We start from the raw sequence: 22,499 nt of genomic DNA, 5'->3' as shown, positions 1-22,499 counted from the left end.
GCCACACGTCAAACAACTTTTACAATATTCTACACCAATGGCTACAAGAATGTCTTAAATATCCTCAAGAACCTTCCACATTACGCACTATGAAAACAAACAGAGAAGAACCCATATGTTGAGGTTCTTCGTTCGTTTATTCTGGTAGTATCCAGATTGTATTACACATCCATATACAAAGTTTTAACGGTGCGAGATGACGACCAAAAACAATGTTTGGCACAGGAAACAATGTAAAAACAAGCGGGTGAAGGACTGAAAATCTGTTCACTGCTCCAGTTGCCTAGTGGTTAGAGCATCCGCAAAGGGTGCGGGAGGTCGTGGGTTAGATCACCGGCCGAGTCATACCAAAAATGGTACCAACAGCTGCATCGCTTGCCGCTCAGCATTAAGAGGTTAGTGTTAGGACTGGTCGGCCAGGTGTCAGGATAATGTGACTGGGTGGGACATCATGCTACATGTCTGCATCATGATGCCCCAGTGCTAGACATTGCTATAAACTGCCACACTGCATACATCGTAGCGATATGACTGAACAACTGTTAAAGCTACGTTAAAAATCCAAATCACACACACACACACAAACACACACACACACACACACGCACGCACGCACGCACACACTCACACACAATCTGTAAATGCTAAAATTGTTTGGTATTGCAGTATTCACCTCTCCTCGAGCACAATATTCAATTCTGTTGCAGGTGTTTGGATCTCTCTCTTGGTTACAGCTGTAGCATACTGGTCCGTTCTCCACGGGCAAACCTGGCAACAGTATATACATTTAAAGTCAGATGTTATGTGAATTAGAGACCTATTTATTTATATAAAAAACTATTGACCTCTTGCGAGTTTTAAAATGATATCCGTACACAGTTTGATATTTCACCACACGATACATTCTAAGAAACATAAGTGCTATATAGGTTTTCTCTATTAAGGAGACAAAAAATGTAAAAATACTATAAATCGGCCATATTCATAAAAGACAACCAAACAACAAATTTAACCAACAATGTAAGTAACATCAATAGTTTATTTGTCATCAGTACAAAACTAAAGTTCAGGAGTCACTAACATCGTTGATAATCAAACAATAAATAATCCTAAATGTCATGCTTTTGGTACCATATGATGAAATATATCCGTTTTTAAAGTAGGAAAACGAAATATCCTCTATCCCTCCGTCCCTCCGTCTCTCCCTCTCTCTCTCTCTAAAATGGCATCATTGTGGATAGGATCAATCTGTTTGCATGCATGCATCTCTCTCTCTCTCTCTCTCTCTCATTTAAGCAATCTTTCATGTTTAAATCATAAGTGTGTATTATATTCTTTGAAAATATGAATGAAGAGATATAAATACAAAAAAGCACAAAACTTCATTTTGTAGAAGACACACTGTGCAGGGATGTGAAGAGTTCATTTACTTAGTCAATACAAAGATGTCTGTAGTCAATATTAACTCCGTTCAAAAGGCAAATATTTTCATTTGATATAAATAAGAAATATGCATCGCATTACTGTGTATCTGTTGATATTAAATTCGTTATATGCATTTTTATACAACTTGTGGTATATCGGCATACGAATGGTACAGCATACATACTGAGGTTTTTGTTTTGTTCATTTATTTAATAGAGAAAGCCGTTTTGCTCCTCCATCACAATCGTTTGTTGTATATTAGAAAGTTGAATAATGCACGTATATCTTTTTAAAAGTCACAAGTTGCCGATAGCTTGTTTATAATCAAATCTGCTACTAAGGCATTTATATAACATCGAGGAGCATTTCTTCTTAAAGGGATTATCATTGACTGGTGAGCTTTTGCAACTACATTTATTAGATTAATAACCTACATGCTAAAAGGTTAAATGTGATATAGGATTTACATCAAACTGAATTGATTCCTAATAATTGCAATCAATTATATCCTATATTAATTAGCCTGACAATTATAAACCATGAAATCAATCAGTTGGTGTTATATTTCAACACCTTCTTTGATATCAATGTCCAACGGAGATCTGTTGAACTTAATCAATGACAGTCCATGTATGACGTATGTTAGCCACCCTTGAGAGACCAAAAATACTTTCGACAAAACCAGATTGTCATCTTTAAACCAGAATAAAACATATTCGTTCTACCATAAGATAGCTGGAACGGGATAATACACTTATGGACAGGTTCTACTCTTTGGAAAACAGGAAGGTGGTTCAAACCTGGTGCGGTACATCCTTTAATATTACAGAGTTCGCTGTTACAACACGAAGTGCAAATGACAATGTCCGTATTATAGCTATCCGACTGACTGTCGATGTGTATGGTGATGTCGTTTTTGTCCTGAAGCTCTTTTATATTTGATGCATTTATGCCACCTCTTTTGCGACCCTGAGTAGCTGGACAGTTCTAAAAATAAAGTATACATAAATTACACAATGCTGTGAGTATATTGCATGTACGTAACTTTGGGGAGAACTGAACTTTAGTGCCAAAAATAAAATTCGATTGTCATTGAATATCAAATAACAATTCATACTGGTAGGCAGCTGACCAATTACGTTGCTTGTCACGTATTTTAAATTCTAGTTTGTCTACATTCTGATTGTCGACTCTGAAGCATAGCCAAGCTTTATATATAAGCCTTCCTCAAGACACTCGCACACACACACACTCAATGATTATGTATAGGTAGAACTAAATAATTAAAGCATGGAATACTCATGCAAACCTTTCTAAAATAATGAAAAGATACGAACTAGAAGACTTTAATAATAATAATAATAATAATAATAATGATAATAATAATAACAAAGCAACAAAAAATAAGTTTAGCATAGACTTGGAAAATTATGTTTGTCAGTATATGCATCTGTGCTATACGTAAGCTGGAAACATTTGTTATACTTAATTTAGTCTGGTTACCGACGTCGTTTTAGAATCGCGATATTTCAGGCTTCAAACGTTTTAATGACAGATAAATTGTCAGATAATTACAACAAAAATAGCAATGTATTTACATTACAGGTGAATGTGTTGGAAATGCTTATTGCATCTGCTACAGCAACAACAACTACTACAACTACTCCTACTACCGTATAACCCTAAACTATCATTATCATCAGTTCGTTCTGTTCAAAGTTAGGTAACGTGTCGTTCGAATAGGTATTGGAATTTTTTAAATACTCTTTATTTTCAAAGAAGCTGTTTTGCAAATGTTTTGGAGTGGACATAGTTTATATGTCTCATGTGTCTTGAAGTATTACTTTTGAATGGTTTCAGGTATTCTAGTATTTATATCGTCAAGGAAATAGAAATATGCAAAATATATCTCGTAGTTTATCGTTTGCAAATAAGTCACTTTCGTGGCTTCAGGTTCTACAGAAAAACAGAATGAGTTAACTTCAGGTCTAAGTGGTGAGCGAGATTTCGGATACAAAATTCCTAGATAATACTGAAGGATTAATTAGTTACAACAGCACGCATTACGTAAATGGCCTGAATGTGTTAAATTTGCATAATTATTTTATGGGCATGAAACACTTTTTCCCAATTAAACCGGAACCAAATATCGGTATTGGTTATTGGTTACACAAAATAACCACAGAGTTATACTCACCGTATCTTCTATGCATCCAAGATTGTAATGCACATAATGGGTCGATGACACAAGCACTTGAATAAAACATTTCTGTTTGTATGTAATAATAATAATAATAATAATAGTCATAATAAAAATAAAAATACTAATGATGATGATGATGATGATAATAATAATAACAATAATAATAATAGCAATAATAATAATAAAGACTTTATTTAGTTCCATAACACATATAACCTACTTATATAGCACATAAAATATATATGTATATAAATCACGGGTTTCAGGGATTGATTAAAATAAATGCAATAAATTGAAAACGAACAGAGCAAAAACTAGCATCTAACTATTCTGAGCTCTTTCGACTGAATGAGTCTTTTCAAAGGTAAATACAAAACATAGACAAGACAAGCAAACTAAACAGAATAACAGTTGTGTTTGCAAAACTTTACATGAATTTAAAATGATTTTTATGTTATATATATATATATATATATATATATATATATATATATATATATATATATATATATATATATATATCTGTGTGTGTGTGTATCTTTGTGTAACACATTCAGAGATATACTTTTGTGCACAAAGGTACTTATAGGAGGTTGATATGCTTTCAGTTAATGATTAGGATTTGAATGTCATCCATTTAATACATATACGGTGAAAGTTGTTTTGCGACATAATTCTTTGGTTTGTTTTGGAAGAGTGCTTCATATAACTACCCTTGAAAGTAAAAAGATTGTTTACCAATATGGTTTCTCTGTATTGAAATATAGTTCTTAAATTAGCCGGGGCGGACAATACATTTCACATTAGTATGAGCTTCGAAGAAGTTCTTCTTGAAATGGTAGGAGTTTTAAAGCATCCTATGGCTCCTGGTTTCCAGTTTGTCCGTCTATAGTCTGAATAATCCTCCCAGTTCGATGTACTTAATCCTATTCGGTAAATGTCAGATAATACCATAAATTGCCGTTAATACCATAAATTACCAAAATGTTGAGAGTTTAGATTTATATCCCTATGAAAACATGAGCATAGAAATTACACCACTTGTTAAATCAGCGTGATAGGTCTATTCATAGTTGTCATTTTTTTCCATCTTTTCTTGATCGAACATTGTAAATAGTAGAAACAGACGATGTAGTATTTTCATTCTGTGTACAGACTTGTATAATTGTGCATAAGTCCCATCAATAAATATGGTCTTGTCCAGACACTGGAAATGACTGGCGAGCACATACAATATCAGTTTCGAAAGCAAAGCACACACAATAACGATGTTAGCCAACCCCTGGGATGGGCATAATCAGGTTTAACAATGTAACTCAATAAATGGACCGACTATGTTCGATGCATCTTTTATCGCATTGGTGCTTTTCGTTTTTTTAATCGGTAGTGCGGTACCAACAAACGGGGAGGTTTATTCAGATTATATTATTTAACATTTTTCTTGTTGCATCCGAACAACTTGCTTAATATTAGTATCAGATTATTTCCCCATAATCGATTACAATAGTCAAAAAAGAAGGCTGAATGTAGCTCTTCTAAGAAAACGTGACTTGATCGGTATTTAATTTTTCTCTTTTCTGCTTTGATATTATCGACGAAACCTTCGTCGTCTATTTATTTACAACTATATCATTCTCATCACGCTTCAGCGAAAGCTTCCTGAATTATTCGAATATTTGATAATGATAATTTACCCCTGTCCTCATACCATTTGGCTTATTGTTTCATAATCAGATTCGTAGTTCTGTTTGTCAGAGAAGCATTACAAATATATTTTAGAGATACGTGTATATAAATAAAGTAACGTTTGAAATATGACATGACATTCATGTGTGATGCAATGCATTTATTTACGAGACGTGTAACTACGACGATAGCTTGATAGTTTCCACTCACTTTATTACGTTAATAGCCTCAGCCATGTATGAATAATTGATATTACTGCTATTCGCTTTTCTTGGCACTCGGTCAAAAGTCTTTTCTAAATCTGCGAACGTCCAGTATATCGTATTTGTCCCTTCAAAAATCTTTTCTTGCAAGTTTTCAAATTTATTTGTTTGTATCTTTTGAAGATATCTTTTTTAAATGTTTTTGTTATTAACCACGCTTATTTGTAGAAACATACGTTTACTCGTCAGTAAATTTGGTTTAGTTTCGGGATTTATACGTAATCTCGTGTATTCGAGAAAAAAATATTTTAAATATCAATGTTAAATTTCCATGAAAGTCATTACAGTCTTTGCACTTATCAACCATTGCATTATTCCCATATCAGCATACGTAATGATTAATGACCTATGTCCCCAAACATATCCATAATGTTAAACCTATTGACGTTGTTAACATTACATTCGCATTGTCACTATACCAATCCAGTCCAAGCCGTCATCATACTATTCAATTCGTATTCTACCCATTATCTTTGTCTCCGTATCGTCATTCATAATTGAATTCAGCCAAATCGGGCTGCATGGCATTGCTAAGATGTATAATGAGACCAATAGGTGCACATACATTCTAAACTTGATCAAAGTATATATTTTGCTTCCGGTACATTGAGTTGGACGTGACAGTTGTTAGCTATATCTCCCAAGAAAATCGAAACACGTCGTCGTCTTTCTACAAAAATCCGCCTTTGAGAAACTTTTAACTCGAACTCTCGCATGGTTCCGTAATAGTTTACAAAGCGAGAATCTGGTAAAATCTTCCACTGATATTTTAAACAGATATTTTGTTTTTTTTACCCACCTAATTTGTCAAGCTAGTATCACAGGTCGGTAAGTAGTTGAATCTGTCATCCCAACTGACCAGTCCGTGAGGTTATTCGCACTATAGTTACGTCTTTCCTAAACAACATTAATACAGTTTGTAGTCATTCCTTGAGATACAGTGATTAAGTGGTATAATCTCATCTGGCGCTGAATCACGGGCAAACATTTTGAAATTTACACAGCTTCATTAATGATGACGGACGATACTATCAATTTGAAAATCGCTTCGGCAGATCGTTTTGGAAGTGAAACTATACCAGAATATACTAAGCCAATTGTACCGCATATACGAACTTTTTCTTACTGGTAAGGTGGGATTGGGAATGAGGCTGGTTTAGGTTGGTAGGTAGGTAGGTATATAGATCGATAGATAGATCGATCAATCAATCGATCGATCGATCGATAGATGATAGATAGATAGATACATTGGTAAATAGTGGCAAGTCAGTCTGACAAGGCAATACATAGCTGTACAATTTTTAAAGTAATTTATCTATTCTTTAGCAACACATTTGCTCCTTTGTTAATTGAGAGACTGGTTTATTAACAATGTATATTATTGATTATTCTTTGCTATTAACAAGTCTGCACTCTCGTGAGGAAAGTTGCTAAATTACTAGTCAACCTAAATATGACAAAAATAAACTCTAAGGGGAAGAGTTTGGTATCACACACGCGTAAGAATCCAAAAGTATAATTTATTGTTGCCTCCCAAAATTAGAGGAGTAAATAGTGCGCCGTCTATCAGACCAATTCTAAGAAAATCGAATTACAAAGCATACAATATGTTTTTCACTGAGATATTGACATCTTGGGAACAACAGTCAATATACAAACTATCGCGCTCTTTTGATATTTTTTTAGTGGGACATGCTTTTTGTACCAAGATGTATCATTCGAAGGCTTAAGCTCTTTAATTCATCCGTTGTTATGCCACGGTATCACGAGAAAGGGTAGCTACTGATACAATCAAATCGAAATGACTGGTAACTTGACAAACTAAGAAGCTAATAACACACTACACACAAAAGAAATAATTTGAATAAAAAATATACAGTATACATATAAGGATATGTAGACCAAAGACAGTTAGGACAATGTGAAGTCACCTGAAGAGGCCCGCAGGAGATGACTTTATCACAATCCTGAGGTCGGGCGATAGAAGTGCAGTTAAGGCATTTGTATCCACCTAGCATATACAACCAGAATGCAGAATATATATATATATATATATATATATATATATATATATATATATATATATATATATATATATATATATATATATATATATATATATATATATATTGATATATAGATAGAGAGAAACTACTATTCATAGACCATACTGGGATAATGATAAAAAACATTAAGTAATTTAGTAAATGTAAGGAAATAATGGTATCATATATGTTGGGGAATGTCTAAATCGTACTTTACGGAGATTCTTGACAATGCTTCGGATCCTTGTAGAGTACGATCTCAAATTTCTCTAACCTGGATGATATGATATGATATCTATCCATCTATCTGTCTCTCTCTCTATCTATAAATCTCTCTCTCTCTCTATCTAATTTTTTTCCTACATTACTACCGAATATATTTCATAGTGAGATATCAAATAGCTGATATTGTTTGTTTAGGAATGGAAATAATGTGAAAAGCAGATCGTGGTATGGTTGGAAAGACCTAATTTGTCACAATACACTATTCTGCGGACATCTCTCTCTCTTTATATATATATATATATATATATATATATATATATATATATATATATATATATATATATGTGTGTGTGTGTGTGTGTGTGTGTGTGTGTGTGTGTGTGTGTAAATGTTTTGTTTGTGTACAGTTTGAAACCAACGCCTTGCTAAATGTATATTTATTACTTGTATAAGAAAATCAGGCACACTCACTAACGAAGTATATACATTGACATGTTTACAATTTCTAATTTCTAATTAGAGGCCGACATGATGACGTTGTATCATCTGTTGATTTCCAAATACAAATAAAATGTGGTGAAATATGGAGCGAAATATACCATTTCAAGTATTTCTCCCTTTCGGGTTCTCCAAAAAAGAACCCGGTAGTTGATCGTCAAAAACCTACCTGCGTGTGAGACTACGAGCAGTAGAATTACTCCAACAGACGATAACACTGAAAATGAATAACGAAAGTGATGTGGTTATAAAACGAACAATGTGGCCTATGCTATGAACAATCAAAATGCATGAACGACAAAATGGGAAGTCAGAATTTATTTTAATCATTCTGTCGAGCAATTAGATATAAGGGGTGGGAAATAAACAAACAAAATATTCCATCGGGTACCACTTGTCTCAGGAATATCGTGGGACGCAAAGGAAGTATTAATACGACACAAATGTTCTACATTTCGCTCTCATCTTCATGCATGTGTCTTGCGTAAACATGCCCCACAGTAAATGTTAATGGGCGCCTTGTCTGCTCGAAAACCATGAATTTAGAACAGACCGATTTGGCGTTAATGGGTAGTTTAAATATGTGACGTATGAACAGCATTTGATCCATCTTTGGAGTAACCTAACATTTGTTTGTGGCGTGGGATCTATAAATGTGCCGAACTGTATGAAGATTAGGCGCCTACTACCACGACTTACTAGTCAAAGTTAATAATCAGGTATCACGTTTCTTCTGTCATTCTCATTTTTAGCCAATAAATCACTCCTGGATTAGATGTAGTGGTTTAAGTTAACATGGATACTTCGTAAACATAAACTAATTTACTTTATCTCAATACTTTAATACTTACCGTTCACTGACATTGTCGTATCAGAGGTCATTAGGTGAATTCGTGATGCATGATTGTAGAATACTTTGACGTTATGTTTGATAGACTGTTATACGAGATAAGATAGTGTGGACATTGATCCATTGCTTGCGTTCATCAACAGACAAACTATGATCGGATGTAAAATCAGTTATGTTACTCTTTCTTAAAGTTTTTATTGTGTTGCTCGATTTATTGGGTATTTGACAGTTCCTTTATGCCTGGAGATTTAAGCTACTGTTTTCTTAACACCATAAATGGCATTTTGTAGTTTATAGTTGTCAGTAACTCGTTTGGCTTGTATATCCGTGATTACTCGAACCGCCTTTCTTGTCCAGACAAAAGTTACAAGGAAGGCGCCACGTGCCTAGGTTAGGTTTTGCTCAAACACTCGAACTTTATGTGTGGCCCCATACGTTTCTGATAGGCTGTATTAACTCGTTTAGAATAGAACAACATAATCTGCTTATTTAGCTAATAATGTAGACAGCCGAAAATCACCCACCACATCATCTATAAAATGGTTGATTTATTGATTGATTTTATTTTATCGGCGCATCAGCACTGTTCGGCTATTTAGCACCGAACAAAATGTTATATGTATAATCTTTTAAAAATTATAAAAGTCTCATATCGACCAGCGATATCAAAACCAAATAGTTGAAAATAAAACGATAAGATGGCAACGGTGAAAAATAAAGCTTCCCGATCAACGGGGGATGTAAATGGTGTATGTTAATGAAGAGTGATGAAAAGGTATTAAAAAAGTGACGGTATATATATATATATATATATATATATATATATATATATATATATATATATATATATATATATATATTGCATAAAACTGATGTAGGTGATAGCATAAAAGTTAGAGTTTAGAGTAAATATTCACTGTCTTCAGGACCTCTATAATACAAGTGATTTTTATTGTATCGAAAAGTTCCTTCATGTCATGCACATTGTAATACTGATTGCGCGTAGGTTGCAGGTCGAAACATAAAGTGCTTAACGGTGAATGGTTCATTGCAAGAAACGCACTCTGGTGGGTCTTCACCGTTTGGTATGTGGGAGTGGGTTATATAGGTATGACCAATTCGGGTTCTTGCAATGACAACCTCCTCCATACGCATGATTCTGTAGGAAGGATACCATTCTCCTAGGGTTGGATTTATTGCGTGAAGTTTATTATTCACTGCATCATTCTATGACTCCTGCCACTTCTGACGTAAAGTCTTTTTGATACTAGGTTTAAAATCAGTATACGGTATTTTAAAATCAGATGGTTCTTGAGATGAGGCCATTTTAGCAGCGTGATCTGTTTTTTTTTATTACCTTTAATACCAATATGGCTAGATAACCAGTAGTATACGATATTGTGGGAGGTAGTCAGTTTAGCATTTTTGATGAGAACATTGGTCAACAATGGGTTCTCAAGTTTTCTATTGTGTTGTGAGTAAAGTACTGATAGGGAGTCGGAGAAGATGACGCTGTTTAAAATACGTTTGTTATCGATATATTGCAGAGCAAGGTCTATTGCTCTGATTTTGGCGTAAAAAATTGATGTGCCATTTGGTAAGCGAACATGTGTTGTGTAGTTTTTAAATTCGGTGAGGAATTCATGGTAAGAGTTGTGAAAGATGGAAGGTTATGTCTCTGATTTCTTTCAATCGTGTGGTTGAAAAAGTACTTTTGGTTGTTTAAGTAGCCAGGGTAGTGTTTCGGGAATTGACTTTTTCTGAATTTTAGAAAGATCACTTTTTGTACTGTCAAGACTGGATGATATGCCAATGCCAAAGGATGGTATTGCGTTTAGTTTATGTTCGTATAAGGCTTTGTATTTGGGGTGAAAAACTGCCGAAAAAGCAGGATTCAGAGGCTTTGATTTTAATTTGAGAGCATACTGTTCGGAAAGCATTTCTCTACAATGTGATAAAGGTGGTTCGTTCCCTTCAGCGAGAAGGCTTTCACACGGGGATGTTTCAAATACTCCCAGAGCGAGTCTGATTCCTTGATGATGAATTGGATCAAGCATTCTCAAATTTGACTTTCTGGCTGAACCATAAACAATGCAACCATAGTCCAGTTTGGAGCGAATAAACGTTCTATATAAATTCAGTTTGTTTCTTTGTTTGATTGTATTTTAACGGCACATCAGCAGTGTTAGGTTATGTAGCGCCAACCAAAATATGATATGTATACTCTTTTAAACATTATAAAAAGTCTCATATCGACCAGGATATCAAAACCAAATAGCTGAAACGATAAGATAATAACGGTGAAGACTGAAGCTTACACTGGACAACAAATTTTTACAAAAGTCATGTTACTGAAATAAAATTAGTCAATTCTTATCAATTTTTATGTGCTGAACACGAATATGACAGTCAAATTGCAAAATTGGCTCTAGTTTTTTTGTAATCTGCAAGAAATTAATGTTTACATAACGAAATGCATTCCAATAGAAAAGGTCAACTGTAATAGCCTACCTATAAAAAATCAAGTCATTGACTACATCTTAGATTTCTTCGCCTGTCTCTTGTACAGCTGTTCGGGAGCATCTCTGAGGAGTGTCCAGCAGTAGTCAGCCAGCATTGTAGTGGACCATTTTCCCTGGTATCTTTGTTCCATTGTTGCGATATCTTGATGAAAACGTTCGCCGTGTTCATCACTAACAATACCACAGTTGCTAGGAAAGAAATCCAAATGGGAATGAAGGAAGTGAATCTTTAGAGACATATTGCAGCCAAGTTTCTTATACTTCATCAACATGTCTTCTACTAGTTCCTTATAGTTTTCTGCCCTAACATTTCCGAGGAAGTTTGTAGAAACTAGGCGAAAAGCATTCCATGCTTGTTTCGCGTCACCTTCCAGCAAGTTGTTGAACCGGTCATCTTTGAAAAGCTCTCGAATCTGAGGACCCACAAAAACTCCCTCTTTAATCTTTGCTTCGCTGAGTCGAGGGAATTTTTCATGCAGGTATCGGAATGCTGGCAAAGTCCGGTCAATGGCTTTCACGAAGTTCTTCATCAAACCTAGTTTGATGTGAAGGGGTGGTAGCAAGATTTTCTGAGCCTCAACCAGAGCTGGGTGTTGGATATTCTTCTCTCCAATGGCTACATTCTGCCTGTGAGTCCATTCCTTCCTCATGTAGTGCATTTCCCTTGCTCGGCTATCCCACTCGCATAAGAAACACATGTATTTTGTATATCCTTGCTGCAGTCCCATTAAAAGGGCAACTACCTTCAAATCACCACAGAGGTGCCAGCTGTACTTGTTATACTCAATGGAATTCAGTAGCTGCCTTAAGTTATCGTATGTCTCTTTCATGTGGACAGCATACGCTACTGGAATAGATGGAAGAATGTTTCCATTGTGCAAAAGCACAGCCTTGAGACTCAGTTTCGAAGAGTCCACAAATAGTCTCCATTCTTGTGGGTCATGAGTGATTTTTAAAGCATTCATGAGGCCCTCAATATCGGAACAGAATATCAGATTACTTTCCTTTCTGAAGAAAGGCTCCAATTGCTGGTGGCGCTTTCGATATGCAGTAATTGTGACATCTTCTTCTAGAAGATTCCATTGTTGGAGTCTTGATCCTAGCAATTCTGCCTTGTTCTTTGATAAGTCCAAATCACGAATCAGGTCATTTAGTTCTTCCTGTGTTATTCTGTGTGGGGTTGATGATGCACCACAGTGAAAATCTGGATCACTGCATGCTGATGGACCAGGAGAAGAACAGGTCGACTCACCTTTGTCTTCGTCAGATGAATCAAGAGAATATTCTGCTGGAGGTTCTGGAATAGGAAGTCCCTCACCATGTGGAACTGGTCTCAATGCAGACGGAATGTTTGGGTAGACTATTCTCGACTTCTTTCGCTTCGTTATTCCGCCGGAAAGAGGAGGAACCAAGCAGAAGTAACAGTCATTTAGGTGGTTGCTTGGCTCTCTCCACACCATTGGGACTGCAAACGGCATTGATGACCTTTTGCAATTCAACCACTGTGAAAGCTGTGTTGTACATGTAGCACAGCATATATGCGGAGCCCAATGCTTGTCTTGGTCACCAACCTTGCATCCGAAGTAAAGATGATATGCCTTCTTCACTTGAGAATTGATACTTTTCTTCTGGTTGGCAAATGTCACTTCCCCACAAATATAGCAAAAATTGTCCGCGGTATTAACACACTTTCGAGGCATTACTGTTCTTTATTGTACGTAAATGGATAAAATAATAAGTTTTATGTAACAGTAGCTTGAACTGTCTCGCACAACGTCTAAAATATTTTAAATGCTGAACCTATCTGATTGGGCTTTATATAGTACACTGCTTACGTCAGCTTCAGCAGCCGCCTGGCATTAGTATAATAGGCCTACACATGTATAGTACACTGCTGACGTCAACTTACTTCAGCAGCCGCATGGCATTAGTATTGCATTGCATCAGAAAATGATGCAATCAACTGTGGATGATGTGAGCATGATGGTATTATGCAATGTTACATCATTATTCCGGATGTTGATGCAGTCCTACTGGAGAAATTTACACAGTGAAACATAGAAAATGAGGTATATGAATATCTTCAAAACGAGAGCCAATACAAATTTTTCACGGTTATATTCGTGTTCGGCACACCAAAATACTACAGATTAGGGCCTTTTCAAGTCAGTAATGATTTCACTGTTGACCAGTGTTATCGATCAACGGGTTATGTAAATGGTGTATGTTAATGAAGAATGATGAAAGTATTCTTTCAAAAGGTCAGGAGCAATAATGCAACTCATAATCGATTACTAAAACCAGATTTTGATATTAATCTCGGACAACAAATAACTAGATTTGTAATGAAGATTTACATCACCTAAATTGTAGGAGTTTAAAATTGTTCAAACAAATCATGACAATCATAAATATACTTGAGGGATTTGAAAACAGAATGTGGTCATCTGCTTATACATACCAACATGGGTGCCAAACTTGGATTTTCTATATCTAGTGACTTTTGCAAGAAAACGTTATCACTAAAACAGAACAAGACCTAAATGCTTGCCAAAATGTATTAACAATACATTTTTTACAGCTTTTGTGGCAGGAAAATCTAATTAGATTATCTACATGTATTCAAATATTCCTGCACAATATAATTATTCTTCATCATGGAAAATTTAAGCAACATCACTAGAGACTTTATTGGGGCAGACTAACATTAAGGATGTAAGCTGTACAGACGGATTGTACGAAAGCAAGATGTTTTCGCTGCACCATTGATATATGTGAGTGATTTTTAAAAGGCAGTTGTACAGCCACAAATGTACGACCAGTTTATTCTTGATTTCAGATTATGTACGGAATATATTGCTGAAACTGTCATCTTGAGATTAAAACTACGTGGCTCAGGTTTAATGTTTGACCTTGTCTCAAGACAAACTGGAAATTTAACTGAACACCTATAAATGAAAAATGGCATTAATTTCATACCATTTACGTCGAGATTTGCCCCAATAAAATAGTATATATGACTGAACTAAAAATTGCATTTCTTGGTCTGAATTGGAAGCACGGAAAGTTTTAACAAGTATATGTACAATGTTGACATTACTCAACATACAATGATCAATTATTGTTTTAAATACTCTTTGTGTTTATACGCAATTTTAAAAATACTAACATTCGTGTACTATTTCCAACCATTCAGAATAACGGTGGTCATACTTTTGTGGGAAGGGGAATATTTATACATATTATTGCTTCGGACGGAAAGACAATGATAAAAGCAAAACAATTCGGAATAATTTAAACCAGGCTTGCCAATCACATTGTATTACGCCTTAGTGTTGCTGGGTGACATTAGCAACCTGTCCAAAGACATGATGCGGATACAGCAATTTATCAGTACTAAGTCATATAATTTGACCCGTTCTGCAGCGTTGATATTTTCAGATACTAAAAGCACCATTCATTGTTTGCTGACCACTCAGGCCGTCACACCGCTGTGATTGATAAGGTTATCCAACACAGTCTTTACCACCTACAGCAGGTTGGGGGTTATCACACGTACAGTGCCTATTACGTGTTTCGCCGATCCCACATGTCTGACTGCAAACACTCCACGTAGTCCACATTGACCACTGACCATCAGCTGAATTAAAACGAGATTGGTTTGTGCCTTATCTATAAGTTGTATAAGTCCAGCTGTGATTAATTGATTGATTCTTATATATAAGTACAGTAGCAGTCACAAACAACAAGTGACATACTTATGTTCTTGAACCTAAAACTGCTTGCAAAATTGGACCGTCGACAAGCAGTTACCGGTTAGTTTGGGTTAAGCTGAAATACACAAAATTGCTGACTATATAGCATCAATGAAAGACTATTTGCTGAGATAAAAAATAATCAAAATGTATTTTATACTTGAATTATCTAAGATTGAGTATTGCATCTAACTTTGGGCATTATTGGCTCAATATTCAACATGGGAACACTCAGTAGCGATGGTATATTATAAAGGTCAGTTATCATCTAGAAATACTGTAAACAATTGGACTGAACGTGATATCCGTGACGACTGACCTCAAAACAATTGTTTGAACATTTAGAAAATTGACCTACATGTATACCTACTTGTAGATGTCTCTGGCATTGTTATTACGTCACTGGGTTCTCATACCGTTGTTAGCATCTAGTATAATTTTAGAACCATCGTGCATATAAGTAATGTAATTGCTTTCAAGCACAAAACAATATGTCGATCTAGAATCTGTCACGATGAAGAAGGATAGACAACACTAAATACTTGTACAAAATACATCACTCTTCAAAAACATACGATTAATAATTTAATTGTTTATCCTTCTTTATTTCTTCTCATATATTTTCGTTTCCACTGATATGCAAAGTAGATTTTATTTCCAAACAATTTTATATATTTGGTGAAAGAGTGATGATTAAAGGAGGTAGACAATTGAGACTCGTCGGCAATCTTTATACTAGAACTGCAACACGAGACTTCGTTGGCAATGGGAGGGGTGGTGGTGGTGGTGGACGAAAACGCAATGTGCAAAATACCGAGAAAAAACCGTGTCATGGAAAACAGTTCTGTCATTGTCTTACATACAATATTGTTTTGTATATCTATATCGTGCACCTAATATTTGTCGGTGATTGAAGGTAGCTTTTTCGTTCTGACTTGTATCATATTTATGAAGTGATTTGCTAAATATTTCTTTCAAAGTCTAATCTTGATTTCGAGCTTAGAATGGTCTGAAAGAGAACTTCTTACACTTTGGTGGTGATTTCCATCGCAAATGTGGGTTGTCCAGAGCAATCTACTGCGATATAGGTTAACGGAAATATGTTTGTAAGGCTTTTGTAAACACTAATTGATTCATGTTTATAATCAGTCTCTGCAATCTTATGTACCTGTGTTTAGATACAATATAGGATGAAAAATTTATTTAAATTATTCATTGGAATTACAAAGTGGTCATTGACTATTGTAAACGCATTCAAAGACATTATGGATTATATCAGTGTGGTTAATTAGGACAATCAAGATTCTTGGTACATCAGGACATTCAAGATAATTGCAATTGGAATTAATTGGCAACATTGTATAGTTTTGTTTTTATGATAGACCATTTGGGTTTATTCAGGATAATTCGGGAATTAATTCACAATAATGTGTCTTTAGAGTTTTCACTTTGTATTATATATAAATAAATTGTTTGTTTATTTGTAGGCTTTAGTGTCTACACTGTCTTTGTTTATCAAAAAACTTTCTAATGTCAGAGTAACGTCCCTTACACGGTGTCTTCTATAGCGTAAACTTAATCATCCCACTTTAGTTGCAGCTTTTAGATGACACCTTATGCAATAAAAAACATACACATAAATTCTAGTTGGGCAAGGTGGTGACTTTTAAATATTGGGAGGAGGCGAGGGGAGGAGCTGCGATTATATTCTGAGCCATTATGCTTTCATTTACCTCGATATATATTTTTACAATAATATAATGAACATAATAATAATATTGTAAAATTGTGATATAAATGCTTGCAATATACATTTCCAGCTATCGGCAAACAAACATTGTCAAAAACATAGTGCTAAGCGGCTGTCATATATCACTAAGTTGTATGTCTTCAATGTATTTGCATTCACGGTACATACGTTTTAGTTGTACTCAGCTGTAAAGTCTCTCCAACGAAGTTACTAGTGTAAAGCAAGAAGGCATCTGAATTATCATACATCAATTAGGTGAAAAGATGAAGCCGTATCATTGGTTTTTCTTGCTTTATTCGAGAGAAGAGTGAACAATATGATTGGAAAATAATTTCCTGACAATGTCCTGACAATTAACCCAGTTTCACTAAAATTGTCTAAAGATTTCTTCTCAGATTGATATTATAGTTTGAGATGCTCACGATAGTTCAGAGAATATCAACATGTTTGTCAGTGATAGAACATGAACCCTATGTTCTTCTTCGGGTTTATAAGTTCCTGTTCAGAGGAACGCATGCACCCACAAATCGGCATGTAATCTCTATAATAATGAGGTACTGCTCGCATTTTTCTGAGGATGAAATCAAGAAAGATTATATCAGATATCTGCGATTTTTATTTCGTTCCAGATTGTTAACCCGTACTGAACCAATGTCGAGGTGATTTAGTACACTTTAACTTTGGCCTTGTGGAAATTATATACAACCAGCGTATACAGTCGTGTATATACAGTAACGAAAAACCCAATCTTCTTTTGCGGTTAATAACAGCGCGTGATCTTGGCTTATCTTTTATTTCTCTACTTATCAAATTATTATTAGTAGTAGTAGTAGTATTATCACATATATTTGATTTAAGTTGTGTTTGATGTTATTTGATTGTTTGTGGGTTTTGGGGTCTTTTTATTTTTTTTACATGTCAATGTATGTAATTTTGTTACTAGGAATTTGATAATTTCCAGAAAGTTCAGTTTGACTTGAATGTTTCCATAAATGCCTAATAATGGAAACACTTGTTTCTATTTTTGACTTAGTTCCAGGCCTTGATTGAGGATCAGGTAAACAACTTCTAGGAGGGGAAATTCTTAGTATTAATAGTGATGTTGAGAGAGAGAGAGAGAGAGAGAGAGAGAGAGAGAGAGAGAGAGAGAGAGAGAGAGAGAGAGAGAGAGAGAGAGAGTTCTTATAGTCCGGGCTTTTAAACACTTGATGGTAAGTTGTTTTCTTCTGTTGTGACCAATATTTAAGTTTTGAGTTTTTGAATTATATGTAAATGTTTCTTCAGATTATTTGGACTCCAGAAGATGATGTCGTTACTCTGGAAATATTAATGTATTCATAAAGAACTCTTGAGCAAGTACTTTTCTTGAAACGTTTATTTGGATTGTCAAGACCGGATGATTAATTATTATGTTTCAACAAGAAACTGTAGACGTCAACACAGTACGTAATATAGCATATGTCATCGCCTTCCATCTTGGATTATTTGTCTTGAATCTAACTTGGAATCATTAGAACACTTCAATATTAGGACTTCATAAATTGTATTCGTAGATTATTCTTGTATTATTTTCCGAATTGATTCTGGAAACTGTAAGTTCTCATATTTCTTCCTTTTCACAGTATTTTTCCAGGGAAATACATTATTTGTTATATTTTCTAAAGCTCGTTGTTTTCACTCTTTTGTGTTACTGTTTATTCGAGCCTAAGCACGTAATATAAGATTATTATTATTATTTGTTGTTGCCATTAGTAATTGGCTGGTGCTATTACTGTAGTGGTAATGTTGCTTAGGTTGTTAGTTTCTTCAATTTATTAGCATATTAGCTGTTGCTATTGCTTTAATGGCTGAATTCATGAAATATTGAAGTTAACTGATACGGTTAGACTTTTATGTCAATGCTGTGCAATACATTTATGTAAAACAATATAGTGTTTTAGGGAGAAATGTCGCAATAACTCATATCATTTAAAGGTCCATACATTTGTATGAAGAAATGAATGATGTGAAATATTTTCAAATCGATGAAGACCAATAAAAGATTTATCAGTAATTTGCGTTTTCGAATGATATTTGTCATACAATAATTTCATCAAATGGGAATAAGTAAATAGTTACAAATCCCTCTAACATGATACATACCTGTAGTTAAAATATAGAGTTTCACATTGCCTATCGCAAGGAAATGCAGCAATTACTTTCACCTGTCATTCCACATTGGTTTGTTCTATTATTCACTATATATCGTGTTCACACAATAGGTAGAAGTTAATGGCGAAACTTTATTAGGATGAGCAAATTACAGCACATGGAACAATACGAAGCGAACCAAAAAGGTCATATACTAGTCACACACGGAACCGCTGCCCAACTGTTATTTCAGCAACTTTTTTCTACCGTTCAATAATTGAGAAAGTTACATGTATCATATTTTATTCAGGATACCTTGCGATTTAACTGTATACGACTGCCTTCGATTAAATCGTGCCTGTATTAAAAAAAGCACACAAAAACTGATTTCATGCATAGATAATTAATCTCTAACTGAAATAAGACTTCCTTTATTCGACAATTCTCATTGTCATTTGAAATTAATTTGTTAGTATTTGCAGCCGCTTATACTTTATTCCTGCAGCTTTGGTTAGATTGTACATGTTATAACTAAGGCATTGTCAGGCTGCAAGGTTTTTAATGAAGAAGTGATAGGTTTACATTTTATAACTAATGCAGTTATATATTGTAAATTGTATAACTAAGGCAAATCTAGGTTATACATTTTATAACTAAGGCAAATGTATCGTGTAAATTGCATAAATAAGGCAAATATAGGTCGTAAATTGCATAACTAAAGGCAAACATATGATGTAAATTTATAATTAATGCAGTTGTCTCAGAATAAGGTAAAGAAATAATTTGATTTTGTCTTAAAACAATTCGACTATTTCTCGTTGTACATGCGTACAACGTTATCTAGGGTGAATGTGTTTTTCCAGGTAAAGGACTGTATTAACATATACCTAGCCAGAGATTACTTGTGACGAGGTAACATGACTCACATGATATGCACGGGTATTCTACCCTGACTTGTACCCAGTCTCCTATGGATTTAAGTAAGACCAATTTCTAAAACCACACTGGTCGTTTCTGGAATCACGTCAAGGAGTATACACTATCCATTGTTCTCCAGCCATAGGGGTAAGTGTTAAATTTACATTTTTATTTGATATGCGAAGCTTATTCGGCTTGTAATGTCTTATCGCGTAATAATGTATTTATTACAATGCAGATTTAAAATATTATCATATATCTAGAGATTATACAGAAACTATTATTATGTTCAATTTGGTTTTATTGTAGCTGACTGTTATGGTAGCTGACTGTGTTTGTAGCTGACTGTGTTTGAAGCTGATTCTGACTGTTATTGTAGCTGACTGTTATTGTAGCTGATTGTGACTGTCGCTGTGATTGTGTCTATGAAGTGTGATTGTCAATGTGACTGTGAATATGACTAGAGCGGTCTGAAGCTGTCCGAAGCCGTCTAAAGTTGCTTAGAGCTATCTGGAGTTTCCAGAACATTTAATGCTACGTGCTGTCGATACGTATGTATGTATGTACGTATGTCTGTGCCACGGACGTAGACGCAGCAAAATTGAAAACGTGCTGTATGCTGTCTGTACGTGTAACGTATGACTGTACTCGTGGTGGATTCATAAAGGGTGCGAGTGGTCAATAAGAGTGTGGACCAACCCAAGGAATCGTGCGACTGTACAAGGGGTCTAGAAGTATACTTTTGGATCAATTGTTGTTCCATTGCATTTTTTATATCCATAAGATTATTTTGAATCTTCGTTATGTTCATTAGATTATTTTGAATCTTAGTTGTGTTCTTAAGATTATTTTGAATCTTAATAGAATTCATATTCGAGATTATGTGAATCTCGGTTTTTTTTCGGCGACAATGGTGTCAGAAGTGGGATCTTTGGATTAAGTGAATCGTCATCATATTGTTTGTGAAAGTAAACACTTATTGTTTATGTTCGAGTGTGACCTTCTTGACAAGATAATAATCAAGTAGGTGTTTATTTTGTTTAGTACTTCTAGGTCTAGTATAAATACTTATTCATTTTTGTTTTGGTTGCCTTCATTAGGAAAAGTTTCTTTTGTAAAATTAAATCTGTTTTGTTACTATTAATCATGTCATCCCATAAGGACTTGGTCGCCTTAGGCAAAGAACTTGGGTATGAGGAAGGACGTTTAAGGGAATTTGTTAGGGAAGAACAAGCCCGGGGGAAGGATGGAAATGGTAAGGGCGATGGAATTAGAACAGGAGGAACAAGCCCGGGAGAGGGAAACAGAGGAAAGGCGGGCAGAATTAGAGAGGGAGAAGATAGAACTAGGCAAACAGGCCGAAAGGGAAAGGATAGAATGGGAAAGGGGAGCTGAGAAGAAGAAGATAGAAAAACAAGCAAGGTTAGAAGCTTTGGAGGTAGAAGAAAGATCAAGGCAACGAGATCATGAACGTAAGGTAGAGTTAGCAACAGCTAGAAAAGGAGAACACGATTCTGCCTCTAGTAAATTAAAGGGTCCCAAACTACCCCCCTTTGACGATGAGAAAGATAACATGGAAAGTTATTTTCATCGGTTTGAGCGGTATGCCGAGAACCAGAAGTGGAGTCGAAATGACTACGCACTGCATCTCAGTGCTTTATTAAAAGGTAAAGCGCTGGACGTGTACTCGCGACTTCCTAGAGACGATGTGTTCAAATACGACGTCCTGAAGGAAGCACTTCTAAAAAGGTACGAGCTGACTGAAAAGGGTTTTGGTAAAAAGTTCAGGTGTAGCAAGCCCGAGAAGGGAGAAACCTTTGATCAGTTTATCGTTAGAATAGCGAACTATTTTCAGCGGTGGATTGAATGCGGCAAAGCGGTGAAAACGTCTGAAGGGTTGACTGATTTCTTTCTCAGAGATCAATTTTTTAACACAGTTGGGTGGGAACTAAGTCAGTTTCTGAAATAGAAAGTCTATTCAAACGTACAGGATGTGGCTAAACAAGCCGATTTCTATGCCGAGGCTCATGGGGGAACCCAGAACGTGGTTTCAAAAGACTTTAAGTCTGGAAACCAGTCTACGAAACCGATGCCTAGGGTGCTTGTGAAATCAGCGGAGGCAAGTAGGTCAGTTAGGGATACGGGTCGTCAAGGTATACAATGTTTCTTGTGTAAGGAATAGGGTCATATTCAAGTAAAATGTCCTAAGAGAAAGGGACTTTCGCATAA

At 35.2% G+C, this 22,499-nt stretch overlaps 1 protein-coding gene across 1 annotated transcript in view; it reads right to left on the bottom strand.

Annotated features, from left to right (window-relative positions):
* The window catches only part of LOC149793255 (uncharacterized), a 106,463-nt gene that overhangs the window by 5,383 nt on the left and 78,581 nt on the right, over window positions 1–22,499 (bottom strand). Inside the window, exons 12-15 of the mRNA XM_089968973.1 lie at window positions 7,509–7,588; window positions 3,623–3,694; window positions 2,226–2,412; window positions 674–768 (exon numbers count right to left, since the gene is read on the bottom strand). Coding sequence (XP_089825099.1) covers window positions 674–768; window positions 2,226–2,412; window positions 3,623–3,694; window positions 7,509–7,588 — 434 coding nt within the window. The remainder of the gene's footprint in view (window positions 1–673; window positions 769–2,225; window positions 2,413–3,622; window positions 3,695–7,508; window positions 7,589–22,499) is intronic.

This window comes from Sinohyriopsis cumingii, chromosome 8 (genome assembly GCF_028554795.1).
Source record: "Sinohyriopsis cumingii isolate HCF-2022 chromosome 8, ASM2855479v2, whole genome shotgun sequence".
NCBI classification, from domain to species: Eukaryota; Metazoa; Mollusca; class Bivalvia; order Unionida; family Unionidae; genus Sinohyriopsis; species Sinohyriopsis cumingii.
This window is presented reverse-complemented; position numbering and strand designations above follow the sequence as displayed.